We start from the raw sequence: 25,440 nt of genomic DNA on the forward strand, positions 1-25,440 counted from the left end.
TTGGTTGTTAGAGGATGTCAAAACCCAGCCCACTGGCTTGGACATTTACTGGCAGTTGAAGTCTTCATGTTCTCTAGTCTGTCCCAGGTTTCCTTCTCCTCCCACAAAGGCTTCCTTTTCACAGGTGCCAGACAACTCTAATCTTTGATCAACTGAAGCTTTCTAAGGGGACAGAAATATAACCAACGGCAGATTGACGTGTCCCAATTAGACAGAGTGTGCATTACCTGCACAACCCCCTTGGTCCTGTTATTTGCACTTTTAGAGATGTCTCTTTCAAGCCTTCTGTCCTTTCTCAAACATCTCTCTCTCTGCTTTTTTCATACCTAAGTGATGACTTCCTGAGCTATCAACCTGAGCTTCACCTCATGAAACTCCCCTTATGACGAACTTACCTCAACCCTCTTTCTTCTTCAGGTTAAAGTAGTACCTACCTACAAATACTAATGTTTGCACACATACTTGGGTACACTGTTAATTTTCACCTGCCTTTTCTTCTGTGTTAATCTTTCTCTCAGACCAGGAAAAAAAAAAGCCTTCTAAAGAGCCTTATCCAAACAACAGCAACAAAAATGTATTTCCCTCCCATAAGGAAACAAGCCTCCTTTAGTCCAATTCAGTACATCATCTTATTTTACCCTTTGGTGGAGAGCACTTCAGAGCAGCTGACTCGCCCTTTTAAGCCCACTCCAGTGAACTCCTTTGCTCACTAACTGTCAGAATCACCCTGGCCTCGTTCAGCTGGGCAAAAACACTTGTTCTGACTGTTTCCTCTTTTGAAATCTGGTCTTTAGTGTTCATGACACTACAGTCCCAGTGCCTTTTCTTGCTCTTTCTGTTTCCTATACTGGCTTCCTACATTTTAGACACTGTGCACCTCTGTCTGGGTCTTGCTCTGTGCCTTTCAGTTCCTGGAGCTCACCTCATGGTTATCATGGATCTAGATGTTGGTAGTTGCAAATTAAGGCTTTCTAAATTACATTTCCTGGCCCTTACTTTCACAACTTAAGAGCAATGATGAGATCAGTGGAGAAGGGAGCAAAAAACAGAATTCTTGAGTCATAAGTAATCATGAATCAATCAACTTTGATACTGGTTTGAAAATATGACTAACAGTAATAAAAATGACATTTAATGAAATTAGCAAGGAAGTGCTTGTTTTACAGCTACCATCATGAATAGTTTTATCCTTTTGGTTTCTACTATTGAAGTTGATTTGAGTGATTTCATGTCATCTGGGAAATACTCCTTATATATCTCTTTTGTGAGGCCACTTCCCATAAGTGGTAGTGAATGGTCCCACCGATGCCAATGATTAATGCCCTTTCAGTGTCTTTGACCTCTTGTCCTTCATTAGAGGAACTACCACCAATAAGTGGGTTCATCATTGTCCCTCTGTCCTACTAGCCATCTTGCCCTTCAACCTGAGGTACAGACACTATGTGATCTTCTGAATTTATAAATGTCAGAGAACAGCTGTTCATGGGTGATGAGCTCCTGGCAGTGTCTAGAGGGAGGCCAATGAGGCATTATCTTTGGACCTCTTAGCACTAGCACAGTGCCAGGGAATGGTGCTGGGGAAAGAGGAGGTGAGTGGAAAAGTCAGAAAGCTGAATGAATCTGAAAGTGAAAACATGATTCTTGAAGTTACTAAGTGCTTTCAGTATTGTTTTGATAGTTTTCAGAAAAGCCAGCACTGTGTCCCCAGCATAGCCTTCAACTAGATGGATGACAGGATCTAGCCTTGGCATCCAAATGTCCAAAGAGCCTGAGTACTTTGTACCCACTTGAGATGCTAGAAGGTGTTAAGTGGGGAAGATACTATTGGCTATAGCTAGAAGCGCCTAGAGAATGTGAAAAGCTGTTATAAGAACTCAATTGTCATCTAGGAAGTAATGGTTATTTCTGTTCATAACTTATTTTTTTATTGGCCAAAAAGTTTAGTTTTTGTCAACACTAAAATTTAAACATCACTAGAGATTCCATTTCATCCATAAATTCTAATTAAATCCAGGAATAAAGCATTCATTTAGAAAGAAATGTTAAAATAGGTAACTGATTCTCATCTTACAAAATCTTCCATGTGGAAGATGTGTTCTCCTTGTTCAAAACAGAATATAAACAGGAAGTCAACTACTTAGCCAGTAATACAGTCCAGTAATTTGAAACAAGGTAAAACAGAGGAAAGAAATGGTAAGTGGAAGGTGAAGGTGTGGAAAGAAGGAATCTGGGGAGTTGATGTCTTTCTCTTCTTTCAGAAATCTCTGCACTTGAGGCTCCTTTTGAGTCAATGAACCCAGTTGATTCCAAGTTTTGCTGGTGTTCCAATTCTGTTTGAGTACCCAACATCCTGGTGTTTCATGTTGACAACACAAATGATGAGCTGCTTTGCAGCACTTGTTACATTACAGTGGTAAATCCTGCTGGTTCTCTTGATCTTCCTTTTCTAGTTCAATATTTTTTATGAGAAATTTGAATCATCTATGCTTTAAGATATACCAGAGCTCACATGCACCATTAATATTTTAAAACAAAGGTGTACACATTTAAAAATTGTTCTTCTCTAATGCTAGAATCCCCCTAAGCAAGAGAAAAAAAGTGAGCAGGGAGAAAGCCAGCTAAGTGACAAGGGCAGCACTTCCTCAGTTCAAAAGTTTGAAGACTCCTGTCACTCAGTATATGGCTTTTAGGATATGCAAAACTAAACATGAAGTCAAAACCAGGGGGCATACAAAACATTAATTGGCAGAAAGCTACCGATTTAAAAAAACAAAAACAAAAACAAAAAAGTCTTGCTTTTTCTTCTCTAATGCCTTGTTAGCTGGCACTCTAGTTTCCAGGGATTCTTCTGTTTCCACCTCACATGTCTATTTATTTCTGGAATTATTGATGCCTGTAAAACAGCATCTAGAGTCGATATGGATTCTGGGGATCCAAACTTGGTCTCCTTCTTGCAGATTAAATACTCAGAATTAGTGACCTATCTTCCCCCCCCCCATTAAATTTGCTTAAAAACAAAACAAAACTAAAATTTAAATTCATTTCTCTATGCCTTTTTGTTTCCCATTTATTTATTTATTTATTTATTTATTTATTTATTTATTTATTTATTTAAAACTTATGTTACCAATGAAGTTTAATTTCAAATAAGCTCTCAACTGCATTAGGCATACTTCACTCTGATTTCAACATGGTTTTCTTGAACACCTCTATTAAAAACAGTTTTGGTAGAAGAAGCTAAAAAACAAACCACCTTCTAACTAAGCTTGCTGCCTAATCACACAATATCCTCTGTTTACCTTGTCACTGTGTATAGTGCATACCCACATATAAAGACACTCTGAAGGTTGAACCTGCATAAAAAAAATTTCCCTCTCAGGTGTGCACACTTGAGTTGATATGTGTCTGTGTGTGTATAAATGGTGTGGAGAGGTACACCATAAAACCCCATTAAATTTGTTCTGATGTTCTGTATGCGTTTGTATCCCATGTATCCCATGGACGCATAGATGTTACCTAGCAAATACATATGACACATTAACTGATTAATAAAATTGAAAAAATTAAAACAAGGAAGGCAAACTCTGACCTTTTTTACATAAAATCTAAGGTTTCTTTAGCAGAAATATTTGGTATCCATTGTCGTATATGAAAAAGGCAACATTAACATGATGGGGGAAGTCCTTCTGTGTAAGTGTTTGTCTTATCGACTGACACATAAAGCACTGTTGGCAAGTTAGGTGGGAGTAGGAGAGAAGGATGATTCTGGGAAATGTAGGAAAAAAGAGAAACCATGTGATTCCAGGAAGAGAGGATGCATAAGGCCATCATCCTCGGTAAGATAAGTCCTATCTTAGATCTATATATCTAAAAATATATAGATTAGTAGTTATGATTGATAATTAAGACTGAGCTAGTAAATGAGAACTCCTAGTCACTTGCCAGCAGCACTGTAACTAATATAAGACTCTGTGTTATTTAGGGGCCCCAAACCGATGGCAGAACCCAGGCAGCTGGTAGAAAGAGTTATCGTTGCATTTACTCTTGATAATACTGACTACAGAAATGTTCTAATATATTAAACAATATAAACTGGGAACACATCAATGGTTCTAGACAAATATTCATTACCTGTTCTTGCTATGTAGATTGTCAGAACTGAGCAGGCTTAGGGACCACTGAAGACAGCGTATCCTTCATGATCAACTGTGGGCTCAGTCTCCTCTGTCTAAGGTTAAGGAAGAAAAACTACCATAACTGCCCTTCCTTAAGACTTAAAATACCATATAAAAGAGGAAGTAAAGGGCTTTGCTGAAGCCCAATAAGGAAAGGCATCTCCTTTCTATAAAAGTGGCTATTTTATAAATATATTCATTTAATTTTAGGAGTATTTATTTAGATTTATGTGTACGTATATTGTGGGGTTCATAAAAGTGCACTACATGTACACAGCTGCATAAAGAGATTAGAAGACACAATGACCAAAGTTACCGAGAGGTGTGAGCTGTGAGCTGTGTGATACCGGTTCTGGGAACAAAACCGAGGTCCTCTGCAAGATCAGCAAGGGCTCTTATGCTGATCCGTGTCTCCAGCTCTCTCTAGTATTTATTTTAATGTAGTCAGTTGCATGACTTTTTAAATAAAGGCATATTTCCCCACACCGTCTGGGTAGATAGGAGACATTCTAACATGCCTCAGAATTTACATGAGCCTGGCAGTTACCTTGACAGACAAATACTGCTCAGGAAAGCTGTCCATTACAGTTACTTCAAGAAATATGATATACCTGAACACAGGCTAAAAGACAGGTGGAAAACTTTCTCTTTCCCAAGATATGAACATGTACCCATGATCCACTTCATGGACTTAGTGCCTTGCATATCCTCCCTGCAATGCCTGGGCACACTTTCCAAGTCAGAAATGAAAGAAGTCTAACTTTTTGCTTTCCCTGCTATTGGCCAACATTCTAAGGTCCTTTGCCTGAAATCTCAGCATCCTTGCTCTCTCTGTATATACACCCCTCCCATGCAGCTACATAAGGACTGGATGAGCCTACCTGCATCCTTGACCGCTGTTCTTGAAGGCATGCCCTTTGCTGTCTCTGACCCATCGCTCTGATCCTGTATGATAGTGAGGCCTGCAGTTCATCTGGTCTTTTGTTCTTTTCTCTCAAACTCCAAATTGTCTTCTAAGTCTACTTTCAAATAAGAGACTATGGACCAGCAAGAGTCCCTGTTCATAGTAACAATTTAACACCTTAAAATATCAACAGATTGGACACCTAAAGCAACTCTTATATTAATCAATGGATCTTTAAAAAAGATTCTTAAAAAAAGGCCTATATGGAATCAAAGTACCATTCAGGACCCATAACTGATAATATTAAAAATAATAAATTTATGTAACAGTTGAGTATGGTTACATATTTGGAAACACTCTGCATGCTATAAGCACTAAATCATTTCATACCATCCCGCCAAAAAGCCTGTGAGGTAGGGACAACACTACCATGAAGAAAACTGCACAGAATAAAGATTCCTTGGACCCACTCACACATAAAACATTTAGAAGACTGCATTCCAACCAGATAATTTTTACCCTCTAAGCTATTCAGTCATTAGCCACACATTTGTGGCTAATCTACAAATTGAGCTAAGTTTAATTATTTTGTAATATTCTCAAGTTAAACGCCATGAGAATGAACAAGGGCCAGCTGCTGTCACTTCTTGGTTATACACCATTAAACATGCCCCTTACCTCACAGAGCTGCAATAGCAGCAGCTGCAGCTGGAATCAGGCATAATTTAATAATCACCTAACCTATGTCCCCAGATTACGTCTGAACTAAGGTTTGGCAAATAGAGAAAAGAAAGAAAAATAAAATTTAAAAAAATCAGTGATACATTTTATTTTATTAACAGTTACATGATAGTTCTCTTATGAGAACTATTTGAAACCATAAATTAGAGATACTGTATACAGGAAAAATTAAAAAGCAAATCAGCCAAACTTGTATTTTCTAGGATTATACAGATGGAGCTGAATAAATGTTATAAACAGAACACATACCCAAATGTTCAAAAATTATATGATCAGTTATTATATTCATCAGCTTTAAATTTCTTTCGTAAGAATATATTTTGATCACACACTTTCCCTGGCAGATCTCCTCCCAGATTCCCACATCCCTACCAACTCAACCCCATGTTTGTCTCTCTCAAACAAAACAATCAAAAAACACTAACAGTCAAAAATAAATAAGCCAAAAAGTAAATACATACAAAACCATACAAAAACATGGAACCATTTAAGTAAAAGTTACAGCTTTCTTACTTTCAAAGAAATATCCACCAGTGGAACAAATAAAAACAAAATGCTATGAGATTTAAAAAATGAAAATGACTAAAACATGAACAATTATATTATTCCTGCATCTAGCATAATTTCTATAAATGCTTCTACTTTGAAAATTAATTTCTTAAATGTTTTTAAAATGTAGTATGCTCCAGAGCTGGTTCATAAGTTGGAAAGTACAGTGTGGAGGGTCTGGATGCTCACTGAGGATTGAGTTTATCAAAAAGTTTCAATGTGAAATCACATTCAAGTAAGTGGAGAACACTAGAAAACACAGCACAGTGGGGCCAATTAATAAATACAGCTACAGAGGGAGATCTGCGTGTGCAAGAGCGGGAAGGCTAGAGGCTCTAACAGTGGGGCGATCCAAGATCCAGGATCCAGACTGGAGATAGACTGCGGCATTCAATGAACCGAAAGATAGTTTGGATGGCACATGTGATCAAGCAGGAGACCAGACCAGCAGGGGAGGAACTGGGGTTATGGGGTTGCACTGTCATTCACAACTGACTGACTGATCATCTAGAGGACACGGGGGTACTGAAGGCTTTTAAGCAGTCCAGGGACATGATGAGAAAATTAAATAAAAGATATTTAAATTTGTCACAGACAGTAGGGAACTATTAAATTTTACAAATAATTTTATTAATTATAAAATTTAAAGCTATTTAGATATGACTGGTTTAAAAGCAGAGGAACACCCTAATTAGATAAGATAGCATGGTAGACTGACTTTTTTTTAAAGGTTAAATTAAAATTGGAATGATCTTTTTGAAGAAAAAAGTTAGAATTAATTAAAATTAGAGAAGAGCTCTAGGTACTATATAAAATAATTTCAAAGGTTCATTTGCTATCACACATGTGGTTAATTCATCAACCCTATAGAAAGATAGATGTCAGAAGGAGGTACAGTTGTTTATTTTGTTACTCTTGACAGTTTCATGAAAAGAGTTTGCCAACAGAACAAACATTTGTCTGTCTTAGGTTGAATACAATGTGTTAAAATGACTGTTTTTGGAAATATTATGATTTTCAATAAGGGTAGATAAGGAAATGCCCGAACTCTACAGAAATTGCTCTACTCTGAGAAACACTAAGAACCAAGAAGTGGTTCACCTTATGAACTTTCTGAAGCCCATCTTCAAACTTACAGCTTGCAAACAAGAAAGGATACAAAACAAAACAAAACAAAACAAAACAAAAAACAGAGATTCATATAGCAACTCTCAGAAAGAATAAATAAATCTAACTCTCAAGCATTTTTTGTGGAGTCACAAATCAGGCTCTTGGACATGTTTTATAGTTTTGTCCGTGGTTGTCCAGCCAACAAGCTTAACTCTCCTAAGATCCAAACATTCAAATGTTTGCTGTAGAGCAGATTATAGTGAAACGTACTAGTTAATTTCTTTATCTTATTATTCAACATTCTTTAGGTAAGGACCATCTAGTAGTTCACTGAATGCAAAACAAAGTATTGTACTCTTCACATTGCCTCTCAGCCATGACTTTCACACTTGTGACACAAGTGTATTCTGATTGAAAAAAACAATGAATAAAATCAAAAGTTTATATTTTTTTAAATCTGAAAAACCAAATCCAATTATTCTTCACTATTTATGTTAGGTAACATTTTAAGCACAGGTTCCTTTCTGTATACGTCACACTTACCCATGAAATTGAGATATCCTTCTCCACCAAGCCCATGAGTAATGAGCCGAATCATCTTGTGGAGCTGTATTCCTCGATCAATAACTGGAGTGAAAGGAGCCAGAACACTCATGTTCGTGTACATCTCAGCATCCATCAACCAAAATGCTAGCGTCTTATCGCCAACCAGTGCCTACGGAAACAGTTCACAGACATAAACCAAAGCCTAAGCAGTTATAGCTTACAGCAGAATAGCACAAGGCTATACATGAGCGCAAACAATATAGAACAGGTGTTTGGACCATTATTAATTTTCCAGTGGTTACTTTCTTTGCTGAAAGGCAGATGGCAAAAGGGATCAATCCAGTTTTGAGAACAATGTTTAGTTTTAAGAAAAGATGGATGAGATGGTCATAATGAGAAACCTGAATTATTTGTTAAATCTAAATTGGTGCTTGAAATTTTCTAAAATTTTCTGAATCAATTCTTGATGGGGGTTGTCCACCTTCATATATGTCTCACTTATTGGTTAATGAATAAAACACTGTTTGGCTACTGGTCAGACAGGAAGGATAAGCGGGGCTACCAGACAAGAATTCTGGGAAGTGTAGGCAGACAAGATTCACCATGTAGGCTGACAGGGGAGTAACAGGTCCAGATGCTGCTCCGATAAGATAAGACCACGTGGAAATACTTATATGAATAGAAATGGGTTAATAATTACAACAGAGCTATCCAATAAGAAGCTCTAGTCATCAGGCAATAGTTTCATAATTAATATAGTTTCTATGTGTTTATTTTGGGGCTCAAGGGCAGTGGGAACTGCTGGCTCAAGAATCTCTCATAAAAATTCCTATAATTGTAAGAATATTATGTGGCTGAAATGATTTATATACCATGATTTCATTTGTTTTTAAACAATGGAAAAAATATATATATATATATATATATATATATATATGCATGTATATGAAAAGGTATAGGACAGAAAGGGATTAAAATGATCCTTTATTACTAGATAAAAATTCAGCTTGCAATCTTACTTTGTCTGCCATTTAAATTTAGTTCATTTTATCTGAAAATTAACAACTGATGATTAGAACAAGCAATTCATTAATGCTCTAGGTAGCAGGATAGAGGGTTTGGCAACATGCAGTACTGAAGAATAAAACAGTTAAGGACAGTACTCCTCAATGACAGAACAGGAGTAGATAGTGAAATGTGTAGTATAGGACAGCCCACAATCTTAGTAGGCTGAGAGTTTCACTTTGGAATTATTTAGAATTATAAACCCTACAATGACTTCTTTGAAGTATGAATACAAGATCAATAGCACATATTCCTAAACATTTTGCCTTTTCTATTCACATGCTTATGTATAGCTGCTTGCTTTTGTAATCTCTGATTCAGCTCTCAAAGGGTTTTGGTGACTTTAGTTTACATCCAAAGGGAAGATTATTTTTCAAGTCAAGTAGCCCTCTAAAATACATCCCATTGGGATTCAGATAATCTCAGATATTTAATAGTTAGGTTCTAAAATTATATAATATCTTTAACAATGTATTACATGTATTTAGACTTATTCATTGTATAAATAGGTGTTTATCTTTTTACCGAGCTTAAGAAAGAGAGCACATATGCTTTTGTAATGAATGAGACTTTTGGTTCACTGTTGATTGACAATCCTGACAATTTGTATTCCTTAAAAGAATGAAATAATTCCCAGCAAATCTACATTTCTTTACTATATTCTACCTATATGGTTTTTATCTTATTCATTCAAACAAATATACATGTTGGTAATTTAAAATGTGTTGTGACTTCTATATGTCTATTTGTATTACAAATAAAGTAATAATTTTTACATTGTTTTAATTTTCACTGGGATTTTTTGTTGTTTTGTTTTAGTTGTTGTTGCTGTTGTTGTTATTTTGAGACAGCGTTTCTCTGTGTAGCTCTAGCTGTCCAGGAACTCACTCTGTAGACCAGACTGGCCTGGAACTCAGGTAAACAGAGCTGCCTCCCAAGTGCTGGGCCTAAGGTCCTTTGCCACCACCCCTGGCAATTGTCACTGCCCCATACTTAGTGAGAGCTTCGCACTCCCCACTCCCTGCCATCTGCCCTTTAAACTGCTTCTCTTTACTAGTCTATGTTGATCTGTTAAATAGCTCACAGACATTACAACTGAAGATTACAAAGTTATGCCCAATTTGGTAGTTGCAAATTTAGTGTAGGTCTACTTTGCAGTTTAACAAACTTGTATTTAAGATTCAAAAGAGTAGATATTTTAGGTGAATAAATACTTTATCACAAAACCGAAATATGCCACATGGTGCAAAAACAATAAAAAATAAACCATGGAATTGAGCAAGCAGAGTTGCGTTCAAATTTACTGTATTTACAGGCAACAGAAAAAGGCACAATGAGAGACAGGGCTCTTTGCCAATGCCTGTGCCTTGGCACATTCCTAACAAGAAACAAAAAAGGCATTATTTGTATAGCATATATATTAATACTATAACTCTCTTAATATAGACATTCCTAAGAATTTCAAAATATTTACTGCCTCCATTTTTACCAACAAAATGAAATTTTGCTATTTGTGATGCCTATAAGAATAAAAATGAGTCAGGTACAGTGATACACGCCTTTAATTCCAGAACTTTGGAGGCAGAGGCAGGAAGATCTCTGGAAGTTTCTGGACAGCTTAGTCTACACATCAAGTTCTAAGACATTTAGTTCTGCATGGAGAAACCAAATTAAACACACAAATTAAAATAGCTTTAAATAGCTAAATGCTGTGTCCTGTCCCAACATACTGTATTTACTGAGTGCTACAGAAGTCACAGTACTTAAGTGTAGGGTGAAAATGAATGGGAAGAAACACTTTCCGCCTGCCCTCGTGCTTGATGGGAATACAGAGCACAAGGCAGCTAACTGAGTTTTCCTTCTGAGTTACGGCTTAACAGAGAATGTGCTACTTGAGCCACTTTGAATGCAAGTCTCTGGTGAGGTAGGTGAAGGGTAAAGTGTAACTCTGAATGAAGACCATTCAGAACCAGGCGGAAGTTTTACAGTACTGAATAGAAGGCATCGAGCTGGGGAAGGATGAAACTGGTCCTGCATGAGTGGCTTTGAGTGGCAACCAACAGCCAGTAGAAATGGCTTGACACATTGATGCCTGCTCTTTGGTAAATAGCTCATGCTGCCACAGAGGGGACAGATGAAAGTGGGACAAGTGCAACCTGGGTGATCAATCACAGCAGGAGACTTCTGGATTGAGGGAGAAAGAATAAAAGGGAAAGCCATATGTGGAGACCTACTGTCCTACTACCAATACACTAGATTAAAACTATGCTTATTACAAAAGTAACCATTAACACTTGTGACTTCAATGTGAAGCACTGTACTGCAACTGAGAAGTATAATTTACAGACCTATGAAGTCACTTTAAAATGCCTTCCAAATGTGGATTCATGTATGTATGTACACACATGAATATGTTATAATATCTGTACTTAACTATAACGGTTTTATGTTTAGAGATATAACAGAATACAGAGATTATGAGGAAGATAAATATTGACACAGAAGAAAAATGACTTTATACATATTCACTTACCTGATCATGGCTCTCTGCATAAGCAATACATTTTTCAAGGTAGCGTCGATTTGTGAGAGTGTATACTATATTGCCCATATTCCAATCTTCATCTTTAAATTCTTTAAGTAACTATACACAGAAGAGAAAACCAACTTATAAGTAACACATAGGTTTCTTTCTTTAAACCTCAACCTGAAAGCATACATATCACTCAAAACTATGTGATACATAGATATAGTGATGATATCATTGTTTGTCGTTTTACTGAAAATAAAACTTCATCTTCAAGTAACACACAGATTCAAGAGAATTAAAGCAAATAGCACCTGTGGTGTATATTTATCTACCCATAAGATATTAATAAGGCTATAATGCTAGGTTTCATTTATGTTTCTACCGTAAATATTTCACTCATATTGTTCTATAATTAATACAGCACCTAAAAAATGGAAGGGTAGCTGGGCATTGGTGGCACACACCTTTAATCCTAGCACTTGGGAGGCAGAGGCAGGTGGATCTCTAATCCCAGCACTCGGGAGGCAGAGGCAGGCGGAGCTCTGTGAGTTCAAGGCCAGCCTGGTCTCCAGAGCGAGTGCCAGGATAGGCTCCAAAGCTACACAGAGAAACCCTGTCTCAAAAAACAAACAAAAAAAAAAAAAAAGAGAAAAGAAAAGAAAAGAAAAAAAAAAGAAAAGAAAAGAAAAGGAAGGGTACACTGTGTGAGTTGATGTGCAGGTGAGTTTGGGCTATGTTTTAAATTACATTTAAATCATATTTTGAGATCTCTGCCATGGTTTTATTGGTTATGTTTTAAATTATATTTAAATCATATTTTGAGATCTCTGCCTGAAATAACTGATATATCATGATTAGCAGTCAGCTTTGGTTCACTTTCCTTTTATTCTGCACTGGGTCTTCCAGCAACTTTCATATACTAGAGATACACTTGCTACATTTTTAGACTTGAATGAAAATGCTTTAGCAGGAGGAGTATTTTGTTTCATTCATAAACAATGATAATTAAAACAGTTATTTCAGAGTGGAAGTGCTAATTACAAAATGATTATTATCTTAATAGACCACACTGATTTTCTTTCCACTTCATTTTCTTTAGTCTGGCTTCTGCCCTTTTACCCTGCTGTGATGCTGCTGACCTAAGACCTCACATGTCATCTCTTGGGTCAGTAATTGCTCTTTCTTGGTTAAATATGTTCTGTACTGCTAACCCTCATCTCTCACATGAAGAGTTCCCTCCTAGTGACTGCCAATGCATACTTGATGGTTTACCTCTGCCTAAACCTGGGGATATTTTGCAAATTACTTTTCCCAGAGAGCCTACTCAAGATGAGGTTGCTCGAGTTTATCCTAAATGCAGTTTCTCTATTAATATATACATATATTGTTTTTTTCCTGCTAGGACCAATTCTCTGTTCAAAGCACTGAGGAACCTTGCTTCTACTTGCTTCTAGGCAAAACTGAAAGATGGTCCTAGGGTTCCTATTCTCTCTTACTCATATATTTGTGCCACCTCCTTGAGTGTCTCATAATCTCCAAATATGATAATATGATGGAGGCAATCTGAGGATGAGATAATGACTGAGCAATAGAGCAAGACTCTAAACCTGTGTCAAGTTGCCATTTCAATAGAAAAGTAATGAAATATTTGGTACCAGAAAAACACAGATGAAATCACAATAGTCATTGCTAGGGATCAAGGGAGTCAGAATGAATGGACATCAACAAAGACAGCAGGAAAGCATTCTATACCTTACCTAGATCCATGTCAGTGCATTCATTATGGCATTGTACACATTTGCAAATTAGCAACATTGAAGAACTTCTTTGTTACAAATTGTACCTGAATATATAACTATAACACAAAAAGCATAAGTATAACCCATGTCTATGTTACGAAAAAACCACACTAATGCTCCAAAAGTTTCAGGTAGGATGAGCAGAGAACAGACTACAAAAGCACACATCCCTCCACCTGATGAGTAGTGAAGGAGTTCAGGTAAATCCACACAATACCTTTACATGATAGCTTCAGCCATTTAAATCTGAGCAGGCAAAATCAAACCAGAAACAAAGAACATCTTTGTATCCCTATCTTTGTAAATATTTCTTATGGAAACAGTTAAAATATAATGATATTATAATCAACTGAGTGTAAAATAACACAAAAGGAATATTTCACATAACTTTGTACAACAAATCATGACTACAATTTAGCATTCATGTCTTATTCATGTCTTTTGCATAGATAGTAGTAAAAGCTACATATATTCCAACTAGACTTGTCATTTGGTCTAATACATTCTACCGTTTCACTACTATTTGGGGACAATCTATTTATTTGAAAAGAAATGTGAACTCTTTTCTTTATTTTACATGTTTTGGTGTTTTGCCTGTTACTTATGTCTATGCACTAAATGAATGTACTGTCGGCAGAGGCCAGAAGGAGGTGCTGGAACTCCTGTGACTGGAGTTAGAACCATCACAGAGTCAGAGAGTCGGGATAGGGAACTGTACCAGGTCCTCTGGAAGAGCAGGCAATGCTCCTACCAGCTGAGTTTATCCCCAGGCCCTAGTCATGTTCTTAACTATGTAGCTCATAAAAACAGTGCAAAGTCACTGTATCAAAGGATTTAGAAATAATTTAACCATCTAGATTTATGAACTAAAGCCACAAATTGTTGATGCTGAAACATTAAGTATATGCATAAAACAGGATATGGCTCGTGCCTTCAAAGTGTTTCTGAATGCAAGATGATCATATCTTGGGCATTAGATGATAATCTTTCCATTTGTATGACACACGGCCTACTATTGTACAGAAGGTACTAAAAGGTTTAATGAGCTAATTTTAATGATTTAGAGGCGGGGTAAACACCACCAACATTCGGAAGAAGATAATGATCTACTGTGAGCCACAATTGACTGGGAACTAATTCTAAGTTGATCTACACTTTTGATATATTCTTGAACCTACCCAAAGTATGGTGAAGAATTTTAGTGACACCTTAAAAAGTACAATTTGGCACTTCATCAGGAATGAATTATACATGAAAGACTAGAAGTGACAAGAAATTTGGGCTGATAACTTATGCCAAAGAAGAAATGTAAAGAGACAAACATTGTTTAAATAGTAACAAACCAAATGCATCTTTTGAGTAAAATACTTGTTTGTGGACCTGCTAGTGTTTAAAGAGTCATTATTAAAAGAAAGCAGAAGTCAAATTGGTATAGTCTCAGAATCAGAGCTGAGCTTTGTAGAAGCTGCCTGGAAGAACAGAAGGGAAAACAACTGATGATAACAGAAACATCATTCATAGATCCCACAAGTTTTCCAATATTAAGTTAAACACTCCTGTCACTATGGTCTCTCAGAAGTACTTAATGTGTACTTAAGGTCTTCTCAAAGTATGCTATTCAAACCAGAGTTTTTATAGTATTTTGGTCCTTTAGAAAAACTCATGTGAACACACATACACACATGCACACACACACACACACCACACACACACACACACACACACACACACACACGGGGGGGGGTAAAGGAGGGAATAAAGAGAGGAGTAGTGGGAACTTAAATTATTTCAATTATTAAAATTAATAAAATTGTATTGAGGAAAAATATGTATCAACCATCTACATTTATCCTATGCTACTATATGAGATTTGGTAAGGATTTGTTGAATAAAGGTATGGTGAACCTAGATTTGCTGAGTGAAACCACACACTGAAGGAAGTACAAGAAAGTAATTAATTTCTATATCCCTAGATGATTATAGATAGGAATGAATGTTTTGAAAAGTTTGATATGTTTTAAATACAAATGCACAGATCTGCATTTGTAATGCAGAATTCTACTCCACATTTTATTAAATTAATTTCTCTTGCCTGAATAGAAATATAAAAACTTTGCTATATTCCTTTAAAATTTTGGGAAACATCTTTTTTTTTTTTTTTTTTTTTTTTTTTTTTGGTTTTTTGAGACAGGATTTCTCTGTGTAGCTTTGGAGCCTATCCTGACACTCACTCTGGAGACGAGGCTGGCCTCGAACTCACAGAGATCCGCCTGCCTCTGCCTCCTGAGTGCTGGGATTAAAGGCGTGTGCCACCAATGCCTGGCCTGAGAACCATCTTATGAAAAAGCACAATTTATAGGCGATCTGCAATTGATGATCATGATTAATTAAGCAAATTAACAATTTCATATGTGAAACATGGGGAAGTGAAAATAACATGGAATCTTACTTGGATCCATTTATCTGGAATTGCCATTGCTAGTCTATAATCAAAACCACCTCCTCCCTGGGCAGTAGGAGAACAAAGAGCCGGCATTCCTGATACATCCTAAAACAAAGTACAAACAATTATCAGTTCATATTATTCAAATTAATTTCCTGACAGCAAGGTCTAGACCAAAGCATGAAGCAAAGGGGAAAAGGAAACATATTTCTGAGTATTGTAATAACATAATTGTAAAAGCAAACACAGTTGTTAATTCATATCTTAGTTCCCAATAAGACATTTTTCTAATGTTTTCACACTAGCACAACTTTCATCCCAAAAGGCTTTTTTTCCCTTTCATTAGTATCACCTTTAGAAAAGAAAAATAGCAAAAGTATTTTCAAAACTTGTTTAACCTTAGAAATGTTTTTCAAAAACACTTTACCTACCACATTTACCAAAACCAAAATATTTTATAGCATATCTCTGTTATACTTCTCTCTATATAGCCCTGTGAGTACTAGCTCCTGAAGAAAGGGAAAACACAGTGAATACAATAACAGTAAGGAAATAATGTGGCTTCACTAAATTTAGTAGGATATACTGGAAAGGGTCACTGAGATCAGTCCCTGGGTGTTTTCATTAGCAGATACAGAAACAAAGGCTCACTGAGGTGAAGGAATCTTGAGAGAGAGAGGGTTACTAATGGGGGAGTCATGGCTCAGACATCAGACATCTCCTGTTGACAGGGTGTTTCCTCCTGTCATGATACCCTTAGAATACTGAGAAGTATATATTAATCAAATAGACAGCTGAGCTGAAAAATTGGGCAAAAGGATACAGATGTAGCAGAAGATATTTCTGTAATAACAATAGCAACATACAAACTAAATACTCTCATTCTAACTCGGTACTGGATTTAAAACAAATCCTTTTCATCTGCTCAGTTCCTTGGCTAGTATCATTTTCTCTTAATTATCTCTTCCTTCTCTTTACAATAACAACAGCTTATGAGATACCTTACTTGTATTTTTGTTATTTTTGTTCTGTAATAAAAGTGCAATATCTGATAGCAGAAATATGAAATTATTTAGCTAAAGATTCAATTAAGTCACCAAACATTAAGCATTTGCTATACAACTTACTACCTCATATTCTGGAAGATACATATTGGAAAAAGTTGCTTTTGTTAGCTAATGTGACCAAAGGGTCTTTCTTAGCAGGTAGCACTTGGCACAAAGAAGGGACTCCATAAATACATTCTGAGTGAAGGACATAAAGGTGCTGTGGAGTACACTATAAACAAGGTATCTTTATTTGACTTATCTGCATGCATAAATGAGGACATAAACACACATACCTACACTTACCATGAAATGACAATACTTACCAGCCAGGATATGACAAATGACATAAGCAGTGGAGAGAGAGACATACATCCTTCAACCAGTGTACCCTAAATCCTTTAAGTGCGATACATTTTGTTTCCTTTAAAGTACATACTCTTTTGGCATATGTATTTAATACCAGCACTTGGAAAGCAGAGACAGAAGATTTCTGCGAGCTTGAGGCCAGTCTGATCTACAGAGCAAGAGAGCAAGTTCCTCGACAGGCTCCAAAGCTAAAGAGAGAGCCTGTCCTGTCTCAAAAAAAAAAAAAAAAAAAAAAAAAAAAGAAGGACATACTCTCTAGGCTTGTGACCAGTTTTTCAACATGTATCATTGTTCAAATTCTTTGTTGGAAATTCTTACAAAAAAAACATCACACCCTGAGATGTGAGGTAGCTAAAATGCTGTAGTTTTGAAAATCTCATCTCCACATTCTCCACACAGAAAAGGTTAGGAAAAGAAATAGTTGACCTCTCTGGACTTGAAATTACTTTATCTCTTTCTTTTGGTAGACCAATATAAATAAATGCATGATATGTTGGTATATAACTACTGGGAACTGAAATGCTTCATCCTAGCACAGCGTTTCCTCACAGTTCTTCAAAGCTCATGATGGAAATAGAATGAATAAAGACCAACAGGGAAGACATTTTAAAAGGCATATGTAGTAAGACAGAAGTGATGCATTCACAAATACTGTAGATATTTGGTTCAACTTGCTGTTATAAAATGGGCTGAGCATCTACTGAACATCAGTCTCCTTATCAGATACTGGAGTTATAGACAAAATAGTTTGCAAAGAGTTTTATTGTGATCAAATGATCTGGAATGATTGCTGGTGGCTGCGATTTAAGTCCAAGGTAACTTTGCATGAGAAATCAGTTATATAGTCAATACTGTATGTATCTTTTAAAAATAAAATATAAGAAAAACATGGATATCAATTTTTAACAATCCTTAAATCAGAATCATAGGAAGCTATGAGTTATTTTAAGTTTTCAAAGTGACATGCTTGTGGCCACCCTTTTAAATGTAAAAGAAAAAAGAAAGAATAAATATAAAGGTAATATATTCCAACTATGATACATACATGTACAATGATACAACATATAAGGATGATTTGTGTTTTAAATTCAAATAATCTAGTTTATTTTTAAAACCTAAAGAGTACTTCTGGCTACTGAGCAAGAAGATAACTCACACCTAGGCTCTATCCCAAAGGATATGACAGACTCTGAGGATCCCCCATGGAAGGCATCACCCTCCCTGGGGAGCAGAAAAGGTATGGGATAGGTAAGTTGTTGGGGGCGTGGGCAGGAGAGGAGAGGGAGAAGGTACTGGGATTGACATGTAAAACAATCTTGTCTCTAATTTAAATTAAAACATGGAAAAACATGTTTCATTTGATAAAATAACTTTGCACAATGGTGAACAGTTTCTTTAAAAAGTTTTTGTTATGCCAGGCATTGGTGGCACACACTCAGGAAGCAGAGGTAGGCGGATCTCTGTGAGTTCAAGGCCAGCCTGGTCTCCAGAGCGAGTGCCAGGATAGGCTCCAAAGCTACACAGAGAAACCCTGTCTCAAAAAACCGAAAAACAAAATTAAACAAAAAAGTTTTTGTTATAATTTTCTTTAGTAATAAATTCATATTTCTACTATATAAATTTATATAAAATTCCATCATCCACTCATTTTACCAGATTTTTCAAGTAAGTTCATAAAGATCAATTCTACATTTTGAAGAGATTCCCACTAGATAAAAATGGCATGTATTGAAATTGAAGCAGTTTTCAATTTGACTAGAATAAATTGAAAGCACACCTTGCTTTAAAAAAAAAATCTAAAACCAAGTAACATAGAATGGGCTGAAGTCTGAGAGTTTCATTGGTAGAAACACTGATAATCAGACAAGAGCTTCCAATATGATGGAACCACTTTACTTGAAAGGAATGGAAAGATCAATGTAACAATTTTAACTTTCATGTATTAAATAATACATGAAATAATTAATAAATAATACATTCTTCTTCTCTATTCACTTTGCATTTGTGCTGTCATTAATTGTTTGCAGTAATTTGTCATCTATATTATCTCTGCTTTGGATTGTCAGAAATATATTTGACAAAATAATTTTGATGTTTGACAGAGAAATTAAAATATTGTTTTTAGAAGTAAAATAAAATTTAAAGTATTTTCCTGTTATGAGCAATTCAGAACAAAGTATAATTATTAGCTCTGAGAACAGGTAGTGAACTAGGTACTATGAATTATTACCATGTGTACTATAGTTTTGGATTTGTGTAATAATTCTATGTAAGAATTATTTTAGGACTATCTCTTGAAAATATTCCCAAATGATATTTAAAAGGCAAAAGCTCTGACAGAAATAAAACTGTTTTCTATCTATAGTCTAACAATAGTATTACATGAACTAGCTAGAAATGACAGACAGAAAAATTGTATAAAAATACTAAATTCTAGAAGGAAACTCACTCCAATAAGTGGAATTCGGACAGGATGAGGTTACAGCATAATCCTAACACTTTATTTATTTATTTATTTATTTATTTATTTATGTCTTTTAAAGATGGGGTTTCTTTGGCTGTCCTGCTATGTTGTGTCACTCTGTAGACCAGGCTGGCCATGAACTCACAGAGAACCTGCTAGGTCTACCTCCTGAGAACTGGAATTAAATGTGTGCATTGCCATAACCCAGAATCCTGACTCTTCCTAAACATAAGATTAGTATCTTATATGCTCACATTTATACTTCACATAAAAATTATTAGCATGCTAAATTCAACTTTAACAATAATTTCTACTTTGAAGATAGAAAACCATGGAGAGGGGTAGTATTAAACTGAAATTAGCACAAGCATTTAACAAATTTCTTAATTTATCACATTTATCACCAAGAAGGGAATTGACAATTATGCATATACCAAATTCTATCATCACAGCACAACGCTGGGACTATTAATCATGAATGTCGGTAATCATGAATAACTAGAGAACACTTGGCAGCAAGAGAGCAATAATGTAAACAAGAAAGGTAACCGTAACAGAACATGAAATGTTTCAGAAATGTTTACAGGCAGAGATCTACGTCACCATCAACGATTAAACCGACAGACAGACAGACAGATAATTAAGTAAATAAATAAATGATGAGCTGATGGATGAACATCAATACTCAATTTTTTTCACAATGGAAGGTCTCAGGCAGAAGGACCTTTCCAGTGACTAGGACATTTTTACTTCCTAACCACTGCCATGTTCTTTCTAATAATGGAACAGTGACCAGCAATTAGTATAAATTATACCCTATTAGGAAAACAGTGAATTCCAAATAATGTGCCACCCTTACAAGATAGCTGGACCATCGTCACAGCACAATTCCATTTTTGCAATCATTGATGACATGAGTTTATCTATTCAAGTACTGCATGCTAACAAAATTTTCTATATTCGAAGGAGTCTGATGGTGGGACATCATATAGCCTTACCTCTGCTATTGTAATAGAATCTGGATACAATGTGTGAGCCAAATGATTTGCCAACATGAGGTAAATAAGTGCATCTTCATCAACTTGTAGTCCAAAATATTCATGATAGTCACCTGAGAAACCTTGACCTGATTAACAGGAAAACAAGAAATACAGTCTATAAACAGATAAGTCTCAAGTCTATGAAAACATAGCTCAAATTGTGAGGAATGCGCTACTGTCAGGAAGTGTAATGAAGTTACCACCTGCAAATGTACTAACTGAGTATTCCTTTTCAATACTCAGAGATCAGAAAATCCTGCAACTCAATTTGTTTGAAAGAAACAAACAAAGATCACTTTAAAGATGTCATTTAATTCTAACTAAATTTGGTAGCAGCGAAATGAGAAATGCAACTGAAGTTGAATGCTAAACATCAAATTTCCAATACATTCCTACCATACCAGAAAAAAAGGAAAAACAATGTCCCAGAAACAGCCACGTATGGTCAGTGAAGGGATTCAGAGGCCCTAACACTCACTGCTGAACTGTCGGGTAAGGGCGGGCGGATCCAGGAAGCATTCACTGCCTCTAAATGTGTATCCACTGCAACAACAGGCTCACACAGAGTCTCAATCGTCCAGCACACCATGGCTCTGATAAAATAAATGGGTCGCAAACAAAACTGAATCATGAATGTGGGAAAGTGTCAGGGATGGAAGAGGGATGTTTGGTAGCAATTGAAGGAGAAAACAGAGCTGGGAATGGAGCTTAATCAGAAGGTATTGTGTACACATATCACAGAACACATTAAGTTAATAGGAACATTTTTTTTAATGCCAGTGTTAGGTTCTCCTTGGTCCCTCTGCGATAAACAAGAGTAAATGTGAAAAGCACTTTAAAACTGAACTATTATTTACATTAAAATGGCTGTGATTTGTGCAGTATAGATTTGCTATGATGGTGAATACATTAGCACCAAACTTCCAATTGCCTCTTCTAACCCACTTCTTATTTTGGTCACGTAAAATATGGGTAGAATGATTGTATCATTCACTGTGTATTCTTTTGACAATTTACTCTTATTTGCATCAAATCAATACTTAATACCAGCCTTTCCCCCGGTTCCATTTACCTAAGCACTTTATTTTGACTCTTGTTTTATTATGTCCATTTGCTGCCTTGTGGCATTAAAGGATAAGTTAATGTGTAATTATAAAAGGTCACGACTCATGTTCTTTCACTTATAGACCTCAATAATAATTATCTGTCAATTTTCCCACTCTACAAACATCATGCTACTTTCATTTACAGTATGGAATGAACACGAAATGTGTCTCCTTACATCATTCTGAGAAATTTGTAAAATTATTTTTATGTTTCATTATTGTCAGGGTATTTTGATGAAACAGGTGGAGGACAGTTTCATGTAGCAGTTCTTTCATTCCAGCTTTGCTAATGCAGGTCATCAGGCTTGCACAACAAACACTTTTATCTGCTGAGCCATCTTACTGGCCCAAGATAATAATGACATATAGGTGGATAGTGTATATTCATTATTACAGACAAATTAATCACATTTATCCTATGCACTGTTAGTGGAACATGCATGGGAGTTAGGGACAGGGGGAGGGAGTGGCATAAAAAATAAAACCCTGAATTTAACTTTCAAATTAATTCTATACCAGCAAAATAGTACAGATAACCATGCTGATCATCCTGGGTTTTATATCCCTCAAGTATATTTCTTAAAATTATAATATTGCATCCTTCAGCTAAAATACCCCATCTTCTCCAACTCCCTACCATATAGCCACCAAAATCATAAGCTACACTTTGTTTATCTAGGAATTCTGAATATATTGTTTTGGGCAATAGACTACCATGAATTCAGACATTTTTTTCATTCATGAAATGAATTACTTTTCTTCCTAGATCTGCTGATGACTTCATGACTGAGTTTATAGATTAAATATTGCATCTTTCTACATATTACATCATCACATATTTTATAATCTGTCCATTTGTTTTGAAAGTTTAGGCCTTGTTCTTAACATTTTAAGTAATATGTTACTTAATATGTATTATATATAAGTAACATGTAAAATATTATATATAACATATATTAACTTGAAAATATTTTCCTTATAATTTCTGGGCCTCTCTACTCATATAATGTATTTTCTATACCCACAAATTTTTGTTCATTTCCTCAATAACTCAACTCGATGGGTACCCCCTGACCTTCAATAGCGACAGATTTAAACTATGACAGGATCGATACCTGTCACTATGTTGTCTTTGTCTCCTCAAGGACAGTTTTTGTCTAACCTGGAGGACAGACAGAGGTGATGTCCAGTGTGTCACAGTTGTAACTTCTTCCCTACAAGCAGTGGCGGGTGTCATAATTAAGAGCAAGCAGCAGGGCTCTTCCACTTCAGCTCCCTTCTTAGAAGACATTTTCCAAGATTTATTGTCTACCTGTGTCTCCTCATCTTTTCTTCTTGGTGGCATGTACCCACATATTGTCTTACAATATTTTTATTGAAAATAGAATTTTATGCACTATATTCGTATTATGATATCCACTGCCCCAACTCCTCTGAGATACTCGTTTCCCCTCTTTCCAGATTCATACCCTTTCTGTGTCACCTTAGAAAACAAATAGGCATCTAAAGAAGAAGACTAAGACAAAAAGAAAACAAATATATTAGAATAGGACAAAGCAAACAAACAGAAGAAAAAGAGCAAAGAAAAAGCACAAGAAACTGATATAAACACAGAGACACAGACAGAAATTTACACACAGGTATCCTATAAAAAAAAAACAAAAACAAAATCAGAAGTCATAATATATATGGAAAGGATCTGTAAGATTTTTTAAAAACATGCTCTGAAGAAACATTATGGAACAAAGATTACGAAGCATTGCACAGACCATCTTTAATCTAGAAGTTATCTCCAAATCATAACCACCTGCAAATGAAGAATCAGTTTTCTCCAATGGAGTCCCACTGGGGACACAAACTACACAGAAGGGTGCTCCCCATGGCCAAAAGAAGATGGGCAAAATGTATTCATATAGAATAAAATAAAGGCTGGGTATGGCAGACCATAATTGAAATTTCATCACTCTAGAGGAAGGTTGAGACAGAATTAGGAGTTGGAGATCAGTGTAGCCTAACTAGCAAGACTCAGTTTCAAAAAACACAAAATAAAAGACAACCAATTATTTCTGTCATGTTTTAAGGAATTAAAAAACTGAGTCTAATTTTACATAACTTTCAAAATGATGGCCTGATCAATTCTTCAATTTAATTTAAATCAAGTAAATGAGACACATATTTTTTCATGTATAATGTACAAAATATTCTCATTTATCATTTTTGTATCTGGTTTAAGTGCTGATTGTATACTTTAATATATCCTGAAGGCGTTGGGGTAAATAGTCCTTTAAATTTATTTTTTAAAGCCTTGTATTAGGGTTCTTTACTCCTAAGATGTATAGAAATGGAACTGTGTACCTATGGTTTCCATCTTATTAAATCACATTAGAAATGACTACTCAAAGGGCATAAAGGACAGACAAAAGGGAAACTGTGAGGGATGGTCATAGATGTTTCTACAGAAATACCCCAAATCTGGCTACAACTTAACAATGGAAAATAAGCTCATCCTTCACATCTATAGCATGTCAAGTACCTACCCATTCCATGGTGATGATATAGCATGGATGTAACTCCATCGAAACGGAACCCATCAAAGCAATATTCCTCCAGCCACCATCTTATGTTTGAGAGAAGAAATCTTAAAACTTCCCAGCTAAAATATTAGACAAAAGCAGATTTAGGTATAATGCAAACAGTGTTTTGCTTAGGCGTTACATATCACTGTTCAGAGTATGGATTAAAATTACTTCTCTGTCTCAAGAAGCATGATATTCAAGAAACATACATAAATACTCTACAACAAGCAATACCATTTGTATAATGAAACTCATTCTAAAAGGAAAGCATGTTAAATTCCCTTTAGCCACTAAATCACTAAAAATCTGAAGAAAAATAAAAGGGAAAAAAGGAATAATTACAGAGAAGCTGCATGTAGTGTCTTGCCCAGGGTTTTATCCTTGTCAATCAGATTGTCACCTATAGATAATATAACTAAATATGAAAATGTCACTTACAACTGGTTTTTCAGGATTACATCACAGTAATGTAAGGAGGTTATTTTCTCTATTCAAAATATTTTTAAGTATAGAAGGAAGAAATCGTTTCAGTGACTATCTTTTTAAAATACGTGGCTGAAAGTTCAAGCAACTATAATTCCAAAGAAGAAATAAATAATAAAAAAAGACTTAATCAGATGGTAAAAATCTTTTTATTCACTGGAGTGTTCTTTTGTAGAAGTAAAAATGAGAGCCTAATTACAAAATTCCCCACATATATAATAAAGTAGAACACATAGAGCCTTGCACCCATCAAAACAGAGGGGAAAAGAACTGTTTACTCAACTAAAAACACCATGTGAAGCAAGTCTATTTTGGACAATTTGAAGAGAGGGCAACGTCAATTAGTATTTTCTTCAGATGCACAGCTATGGTTGAATTCTCTATCTTATTACAACTGTAGTTTTAAAACTTTAATACCTCATTTAGCTTAATGATAAAGCTGTAATAGTGTATACAAATCTTTAACACAGCTCAAATTTATGTATTTTTAAACC

General features: G+C 35.6%; 1 protein-coding gene across 1 annotated transcript in view; it reads right to left on the minus strand.

Moving 5' to 3' along the window:
• Window positions 1-25,440, minus strand: part of Gbe1 (1,4-alpha-glucan branching enzyme 1) — a 225,698-nt gene that overhangs the window by 48,886 nt on the left and 151,372 nt on the right. The window contains exons 8-12 of the mRNA XM_027412419.2: window positions 24,425-24,540; window positions 20,740-20,867; window positions 15,869-15,967; window positions 11,624-11,734; window positions 8,023-8,194 (exon numbers count right to left, since the gene is read on the minus strand). Coding sequence (XP_027268220.1) covers window positions 8,023-8,194; window positions 11,624-11,734; window positions 15,869-15,967; window positions 20,740-20,867; window positions 24,425-24,540 — 626 coding nt within the window. The remainder of the gene's footprint in view (window positions 1-8,022; window positions 8,195-11,623; window positions 11,735-15,868; window positions 15,968-20,739; window positions 20,868-24,424; window positions 24,541-25,440) is intronic.

This window comes from Cricetulus griseus, chromosome 4, assembly GCF_003668045.3.
Source record: "Cricetulus griseus strain 17A/GY chromosome 4, alternate assembly CriGri-PICRH-1.0, whole genome shotgun sequence".
NCBI lineage: Eukaryota > Metazoa > Chordata > Mammalia > Rodentia > Cricetidae > Cricetulus > Cricetulus griseus.